This window comes from Mustela erminea, chromosome 8 (genome assembly GCF_009829155.1).
Source record: "Mustela erminea isolate mMusErm1 chromosome 8, mMusErm1.Pri, whole genome shotgun sequence".
In the NCBI taxonomy this organism is placed as follows: domain Eukaryota; kingdom Metazoa; phylum Chordata; class Mammalia; order Carnivora; family Mustelidae; genus Mustela; species Mustela erminea.
In genome coordinates, this window is record NC_045621.1 from 466,828 (window position 1) to 475,753 (window position 8,926).

The 8,926-nt window shown below is 43.7% G+C and overlaps 1 protein-coding gene across 1 annotated transcript; it reads left to right on the forward strand.

The window, feature by feature from the left end:
* Nucleotides 1-5,706: 5,706 nt before the first annotated feature.
* LOC116596866 (39S ribosomal protein L48, mitochondrial-like) lies at nucleotides 5,707-8,102 on the forward strand. The gene is made up of 2 exons (XM_032354044.1): nucleotides 5,707-5,769; nucleotides 7,294-8,102. The coding sequence occupies exons 1-2, from the start codon at nucleotides 5,707-5,709 to the stop codon at nucleotides 7,891-7,893; spliced, it is 663 nt and encodes a 220-aa protein (XP_032209935.1). The 3' UTR covers nucleotides 7,894-8,102.
* Nucleotides 8,103-8,926: the final 824 nt, after the last annotated feature.

An 8,926-nucleotide genomic window follows, 5' to 3' on the forward strand; every position in this document is an offset into this window, starting at 1 on the left:
TCAGTTTGTTGAAAAGAGTGATTATCATGTTAAGCCCCTTGTGAAGCATCTCGAAGACTATAATTAAAATGTCCAACTGATAACATAATGAGTTTCTGCTCTTCCATTAAACTTAACAAGTGGATATTGTTAAAGATATTTACTGACAAGAACGGATTCACCTTGAATCTTAGTGATTTTATTATGTAGCATTGAAGTTTTGTCAAAATGACCTAGGACTCTAGAAACATTTGATGGTAACTTTTTCTTTCAATAACTTTTTATTATAAAGGAAGTTCTAATAAAGCACAAAATTGGTTATTTCTGTATCTACTCACTTGACATTTAACCAAAGACTTGGCTATTAATCCTTCAGGGAAAGAGTGGAGTGAAAACTCTATCCAAAAGCAGTCATATATTAAGGGACAGAAGGTGGACTAGGGCCAGAGGGCTCATATTCTATTCTGTCTAGGCAACTGTTTTACTATGTGACCTTGAGTAAAAAACTTTATTATGTGGATCAGTTTTCTCCATTTCAAAGAGATGGCTAATAACAGCACAAAACTAAATGAGATTGTGAACCTTTCTGCCTATCCCAAATCCCTTGATTTAAAAAAGAAAAAGATATGTATTTCCTGTAGAATAAATCTCTGATGACATTGGAAGTACTCTGGAGCACAAATGTTGAAGCCGTTTGAAGACAGATATGGATTGATGACGGAAATTGTAGCCTTAAATTAAAAAACTTGATGTCTACTTAGGAGGATTTCTGTGACCTAAGAGCAGTTCAGACATGTATCAGGAACAATAATGGTAGAAGAATGAGGATGGTCCTAGCACAAGGACATTGAGCCACACACATTTATATGGAGAGCCCAGGTTGGATTCCCCTTCCCCACACCCAGTCCCCAACCCTTATGTTGAGTTGATTACTCACAGGCTACGGCTGGGAGTTGGAGATTTGGGTTGGAGTGTTCCAGATAATTAGTGTCCAGACAGAAAAGAGATTTCCCAAACCAGAAGATATACTATTGTCTTGGTTTTCTAACAGAATACCTAACTTGTCATCAACATTTCGCTAGGAGCATGTTCTTGTAAACAAAACCAGTATTCACAAGGAGGGGAACACAGTCTTAAAATAATGTTGAACAAGTCATTTGCACCAAATGTTTGAAGAATGTAGTGGCAGAGAGCACCCAGGGACTAATTCCCAAGACAACTCATTTAATAGCAGGAACATAAAAAGATATTAAACTAAAAACACATCTATAAAATAAGAATAGAGAATCATGTAGAGGTCTTAGAAAGAAAAAAAAATCATTAATATGAGGGTTCAAGTAGAGACTAAAAATAATTGCTGTAGCTCTTGAGAGAATTGTTCATTGAAAAACTGAACTGTAGGCATCTCCTAGAAAAAGTTGAAAAAAAAAATACAAAGTTGTCAGTGTGGCATAAAAGTCAAGTGGAAGAAATCTTTAGAAGTTTCAACATGCGTCTATTAGGACTTTCAGAGGGAAGAACAGAAAAAAAAAATAGAGAGGAAACAAACATAAAAAAAACAAAACACACAAACAAACAAAAAATTTCCGAGAACTAAGGACAAATTAAGAGGCATTAGTCCTGGGAAAAGGGTATTGAGCAGAGTCCTGAGCCAGTGGGTGAATTAAAAGGCCACACTAAGTAAAAAGAGAAATTCCTATAGTTCTCAGAAAGGAAAATCAGGTTACCTGCAAAAACTGAAAAATCAGGCTGGCAAATGCTGTCTTATCACTAGGATTGATTGTTAGAAGACCATGAAACAGTATCCTCAAGTACTAAGGGGTATACTGTGTTGGACCTACTTTCATGTACTGAGGAAAACATTAGCATTCAGGTGAAAGTGAAAATAGATATATTTCCAAAGTTTACCTATTCTTAGGTATTATTTGATACAGTTATATCAGTGTACACCCCAATAAGATGAAAAATGAATTAAAGACTGAGTATTCTTGGAATACTGGTAAACAACAGCAACAACAAAATAAACTATAAAATCTGTCCCTAAGTCTCAGTTACCACTGATGCAGAATATCAAAGCAAAGCAGAAAAAAAACTGAAATTCTAGAAGTTTCCACATGGGAGTGAGATACATGATTGAGTGTGTGTGGGTGTGAGTGGAAGGGGATTTAAAGGCCCAAGAAGACGCTTGTCTTATTTAATGAGAAGCTGGAGACTAATTAATGGTAGATCTTGATAGAAAACATAAGATTAAGTGGGTGTGATTAAGAGTAAGTGAACGTAGCCACCAGGAGAACTTGAAGTGGAATTTTCCTGAACTATTCAAGCAGAAAAGCAAAAATACTTCCAATTGACTAGAGCGGAAGAAACCACACAAAAACCTTTTATACACTAAATATCAAAGAAGATGATAGAATTAATGTAAATAAATTGGTGTTCACAATAAATGCGAATGTGTTTAATTCCCCAAAACGATAGTACATCTTACATGGGATAAAATTGTAAACTTCGCTGTAATTTTTCACAGGCAGGGCTGGCCCAGAACAATCTCATTTTACACCTGTCGTCATACTTCCTTCATACAAGATCTGGGCCTCGGGGAGATTTTAAATGGCTTGTAGAATGAGAAAAGCTTCAATATTTGCTTATTAGCAAGATTATTCTGGCAACTGAAGAGACGTTGAAGAATGGAGGCCGTTGACACGCCGCAGAGACTCGGAGACTCACACACGGTGCTACGAAAACACGCTTCGCGCAGCAGTAACAGCGAAGAAGAAGGCTTGCAGATCCGACCCTTCCTGAAGTTTTTATGTTTTATTGACCTATAATGTATCATTAGCCCCGGGGTACAGGTCTGTGAATCTCCAGGTTTCCACACTTGACAGCACTCACCACAGCACATCCTGATGTCCATGACCCCACCAACCTCCCTCTCCCCCTCCCCCCAGCAACCCTCAGTTTGTTTTGTGGGATTAAGAGTCACTTATGGTTTGTCTCCCTCCCAATCCCATCTTGTTTCATTGATTCTTCTCCTACCCACTTAAGCCCCCATGTTGCATCACCACTTCCTCATATCAGGGAGATCATATGATAGTTGTCTTTCTCCGCTTGACTTATTTCGCTCAGCATGATAAGCTCTAGTTCCATTACAGATAGTACCTTTAAAAAATGTGTAAACGATTCTATTAAATGCTATGGGGGGCGCCTGGGTGGCTCCGTGGGTGAAGCCTGTGCCTTCGGCTCAGGTCACGATCTCAGGGTCCCGGAATCAGGCCCCGCATTGGGCTCTCTGCTCAGCAGGGAGCCTACTTCCTCCTCTCTCTCTCTGCCTGCCTCTCTGCCTACTTGTGATCTCTCTCTGTCAAATAAATAAATAAAATCTTATAAATAAATAAATAAATAAATAGTAAATGCTATGGGGGATGAGGAAACTGTGTGCATTATATAAAAGAGGGACTAGAATGACCTGAGGGGTAAAGTAAGTTTTGTGGTGGACCTAATTTTAGAGTGTCCCATGCGATCAATAGGCTCAGAGAAGTGGGGTCAATGAGAGAGTGGAGTGGTCCATGAGGGGACAGGAGGAAAGGAACATGGTTCTAGGACTGAAAAATTACTAGTATGGCTGGCATTTAGGGGAAAAAAAAATGTCCTGAAATTAGAGTAGATAGGTGGGCAGAGTATGGATTAATGGTGTATTTTTTTTTAAGATTTTATTTATTTATTTGACAGAGAGAGATCACAAGTAGGCAGAGGCAGGCAGGGGGTGGGGGTTGGGTGGCAGGGTCCCTGCTGAGCAGAGAGCCCGATGCAGGGCCCGGTCGCAGGACCCCAAGACCACGACCCGAGCCGGAGGCAGAAGCCAACCCACCGAGCTACCCAGGTGCCTCTCAAATCCCCTTTAGCAGGAAAAGCCTCTCCTGTTCAAGTACTCCCCCGATTAGGTGTGGCCCAGGGAGGAGGGTCTCTCTTTCTGAACATCTACCATGGCAAGTATCAGAGCATAATTACAGGGATGATACCCGTCATTTACACTGGTCCCTTCCACAGTCTGAGGGAGGAGATAATAAAAGGGCCTGGGTCATCTGCGTCCTGACAGTATTCTATCTACCACAGTGAAATTTAGGGAGGCGTCAAGGATAATGACATTTTTGAGTTTGAGAAATCTTGTCTAAAAAGCATTTAAGTGATAATAGTCTGAATATGAATCAAATGTTTAGAATTCTGAGAATACTAATGTGCACCGTAAACTTTCAACTGTGTACCACACAAAGAAATTGGACTCCACAAAGCATTTAGGGACTGGCGTCAAATGGGAAAAATCCCCTTACGGTATAATTCGGAAGAGAAGCTATGAAGGCATCAGTCTCTGGGAGTCTGGAGGTTATTTTTATCACCTATAAAGGAAATGAAGCAGAGATTCTTTGCTCTACCACAAGAAGTTTGCAAAAATACTGCATTATTTAGTTAAAAAAAAATCTTAGAAAGGAAGCCTGCACTCAGGGAGCTTCCTGCCTTTTGCATTGTCTTGGTTCATCAAGATGCACAAAATTCCGGTTTTATTCTCTTCTCTGGACAAGTTTAAATGCTGTGAAAATTTTCTGAAGTTATGGCGGGGAAAAGATTTCTATTGTTTCTTTTTCCCCTTTTAGGTGGCTGGTATGTCGTTGTTACGGCTTTTAGTGCAATGGCTCCAGCCTATGGAAACACGCTGACGGGTTCGCAGAAAAAGTACAGGAGAGAAGTTTATTGATCATGAGCAAGGAGTGGAACGGAATACGAGGAAAACTGACCGACAGGAGGAAACCAGAGCTCAGGAGCTGTTCTCGCCTCCGGCACCGCGACGGCCCGCGGGAAGGCCGAGGGCGCGGGGGAGCCGCGAGGGCAGCGCGGCCCGGCCCGGCCGCGAGCGCACGGAGCCCCGACGGCGACGGACACCGCGGAAACAGCACCTGCCGCGGCCCTCGGAGCCCACAGGTCGCGGCCTCGGCGCGGGGAGCGCGGGCGGCTGCGAGCCGGACACCGCAGGCCCCGGGGCCGCGCTCTGCTTTCCGCCGAGGCCGATGAGACGCGGCCGAGGGCTGACCGCGGGGCTCCCGGGGCTCCGTCCGGGCTCGGCGTCGGCCCGGGCTCAGGTCGCGATCGCAGGTCCCGGGGCCGAGCCGCGCGCGGGCCCTGCTCAGCGCGGAGCCTGCCTCTCCCGCGCCCCCTCCCGCGCCCCCTCCCGCGCCCCCTCCCGCGCCCCCTCCCGCGCCCCCTCCCGCGCCCCCGGCCGCGCCCCCTCCCGCGCCCCCTCCCGCGCCCCCGACCGCGCCCCCGACCGCGCCCCCGACCGCGCCCCCTCCCGCGCCCCCTCCCGCGCCCTCTCCCGCGCCCTCGGCCGCGCCCTGCTTGTGCGCGCTCCGTCCAATAAATTAAATCTTTAAACGATAGAATAAGTCGTGACTGTAACGGTGAAAATTCGACAGTTTTATTGAGATGACAACACTTTTGTCAGAAAATGAGAAAAAGGTGAGCGAGTTGACAGTTCTCGCAAGTTCTGAGGTTCTGCCCCTGCGGGAATCGGCCGCAGGTTCAGGGCGATGACACCGTTGAGACGAGCCGGTCGCCCAGGGACCAGGGGCGGCTTCTCCTACGGACAGAAAGGGGATGTCACCGACCCACGCTCACTTTACTGAAGGAAATGTTGAATCAAGTAATTAAAAATTCTGCAAGCAGTTTGACGGCGTTAATATGTGCCCGACTCTCTACTTGCAGTCTGAATTCCGGATTCTGGGTCTTAACGACTGGGGACAAGTAAGTGGAGCCGGGACCGTGTCCCTTCTCTAGTAATTAATAATTCAAGTCTCAGGATTCCTATGAATGTTGACTTGGGCAAGAACAGAAGAAAAAATGGGAACTATATCAAAGATTTGGAGACCCACAAAATATATTGAATTACTGATGGGAAAGATTGTGTGTCCAGAAAAGATGTTTTGAGCAGGAAGATCAGTGCCTGGGGCCGGTGTTTCCAGCGGTTTGAAAACAAAGTGTTGAGTCAATAGTTTTGTCGAATGATAAAGGTATTTGGACAAGTGGTGTTTAGAGTGGGTACAAGAGAAGCTTATAACTTCAGGGAGCTTGTACTTGAATTCTGGCAGTTGGATTTACAAATTGTCTAAACTTATGCAATATTTTTAATTTTTTGCACCTAATCAGTGTACTTTTTGCATTGAATATGGAGAGATACTAGAGGAAACGAACAAATAAGGCAGGAGGAGAACCAGGAGTATAGTGAGGTACGATCATTATAAACCGGTATTTTGTCTTCAACACCAAGCTTCTCATCCTACACACTCTTCTTGGATGATTAGGGACAACTCTAATTATCATATATATTTTGTTGACTTTCAGACTGATAGCTCCAATCCAGATCTCTAAGATTCAGACTTTTATTTTCGATTTTAAATTTTCATTTATTTATTTTTTTTAAGATTTTATTTATTTATTAAATTTTCATTTATTAACACATTTTTGGCCAAGAAAAACAATTAATAGTAACAACAACATTTTTTGTTTGTTTAGAAGAGAGGACCTCAGTCCATCTTATTAACTGTACCCAAAATTCTGTAGGAAGTTCTTCAAGATATCTTACTCAAGGATAACAGAACTGAACTCTTCAATCCCATGTAACTGTATCCTTTATAAATCCTTCTTTTGTGCCAGAAAATTGGGGTCTTCCTTCCCTCTGCTTCGTCCGTTGTACATAAACAGCTGCTGTGAGTTGTTTGGGTTGCAGATGTGATTTTTGCTGATATAACCAAAGAAAATCTCAAGATCTTGTGAAATTTAGATGTTCAAAGGAAGGTCTTGTTTCATCGAGGCTTGAAATTATGAGGCTGTGAGACTGGACTGGTTACTGCTGCTTTGTCACTATGTGAGGAAAACAAAATGCCTGAAAACAGGGCTAAGCTGGGGGAGCATGGCTGGGATATGCAGCCAGGACGATGCAGAACGGTGATGTCATTCGTGTCCCTTATCAATCTGCTCTTACCCTGGACTTCGCATTCCACTTTGGCTTGTGACCTTCTGGGGTGGGTTCTCTGTCATCTGGGGCGGTGGGATTCCTGACTCACACACACGATTCTCCATCTCTATCATTTCTAACTGAGTTTGGGATTATATTATCTCGTTCATGGATTGCTCTGCAGCCTCCCTGCTGATCTTTCCTGCTGTAAAGTTTCCTGTAAGTTCTGTCCTCCACACAGTTCTTAGAATGACCTACCTCACGCACAAATCTGAGCATGTCATGACCCTGTTGAAAACATTATCTGGTTACAGAGTCAGTGTTTTCAGACACCCGGGGATCGCTGCAGGGTCAGAACTTCAGGAGAAAATCCCATCAGTTCTGCAGGTGGCATTCTGCTGAGTACCAGTCGGCACTCCAAGACAAGGCCTACCCATGGCATTGGAAGATACAAGCACCTAGTGAAACCACAGGAGCCCAAGAAGAAGAGGGCAAAAGTGGAAGTGAGACCCATTAATTTGGGGACAGATTATGAATATGGGGTTTTAAACATTCACCTGACTGCATACGACATGGCTGTGGTGGAGAGTTATGCCCAATATGTTCACAACCTCTGTAACCATCTATCCATTAAAGTTGAGGAAAGTTACGCTATGCCCACCAAAACCATGGAGGTGTTGCGGCTACGGGACCAAGGCAGCAAAATGCTCCCGGACTCAGTTCTCACCACCCATGAGCGAGTGGTTCAGATCAGCTATTTGAGTGCTACATTTGCAGAGATTTTCTTGGAAATAATCCAAAGCAATCTTCCCGAAGGAGTGAGATTATCAGTGAAGGAGCACACTGAAGAAGACTTCAAGGGAAGGTTCAAAGCTCGGCCAGAGCTGGAAGAACTGTTGGCCAAGTTGAACTAGCTCACTGCAGACTCTCATGTCAGGACTTGTGATATTGAGTGGTCAAAGTTAAGCAGAAGACCCTGACTTTTAGCTATCATAACTACCCATCCCCATTAGCCAGGAATGCCTCCTCTCTTATAAGGAGGAGTGCTTGCCAACTCTCACCACTTTCCTTTGGGCCAACCTAAGACATTCTCCATCTAATAAAAATCTACAGCTGAAAAAAACAAAAACAAAAAACAAAAAACATTATCTGGTTACGGAATAAAGATCAGTATCTCTAACCTTGTGTGTGAAGTTCTGCAAGGTAGAGCCCCCACCTAACTCTAGGACCTACTTTATCTCCATTTTCTCCCTCTTAGTATTTGTCTACGAACGGTGCTGAACAGCTTACAGTTCCCTCACAAACACACTGTGGTGTTTTTCAATGCCTTCACTTTACTCAAGTTCTTCCTTTGCCTAGAATACCCCTTTTAACTTGGCTTATTCATTCCTTTCTTAAGAATCAAGCTGCACTTAGGAAACTCTCCTGACTCTCCTCCCACACTCCACAAAACCAGTTAGGTGCTGCTCAGCTGTGCTTTCAGAGACCAGTCACTCCTTTTACCGTTGTGCTTACTGGGTAGCTTGAAAGAGGTGTTCCCCTCTAAGCAGCCCGCTTCCCCCCAGCCATCCAACCCACCTGTACTTGTGACCGTACATTATTTTTCTTTGCATCTCTAGAACCCCAATACATTCTTAATAAAAAATACCCAATAAATGTGTGTTGAACAAGGTATAACACAAAAGTACCACCTTGCTATTTGGCTATTAAAGGACTTTGTAGTTGAACAAAGACCATGGAAATACATTTTCAAAGAAATCAATATTAAAGAGAATAGATATTTCAGTAAATAAAATGTAGGATCAAAATAAACTCCCTCAGGTCCCGAAGTGAAAAACATCACCGCTGACTTTCTTTCAACCACTTCAGAAACCGTGGTATTAAATTCTTCAGAAGAGAGTTGGGTATGCTGGCCAATTTGACGGAGGTTGAATTTGTACATCAACT

What these genes read in the sequence shown, in the direction of transcription:
- LOC116596866 (XM_032354044.1), top strand. Translation starts at nt 5,707, where the DNA reads ATGTGCCCGACTCTCTACTTGCAGTCTGAATTCCGGATTCTGGGTCTT. An exon ending in GTCTTAACGACTGGGGACAA is followed by an intron (nt 5,770 to 7,293) that starts GTAAGTGGAGCC and finishes ATCTGGTTACAG; the next exon opens with AGTCAGTGTTTTCAGACACC.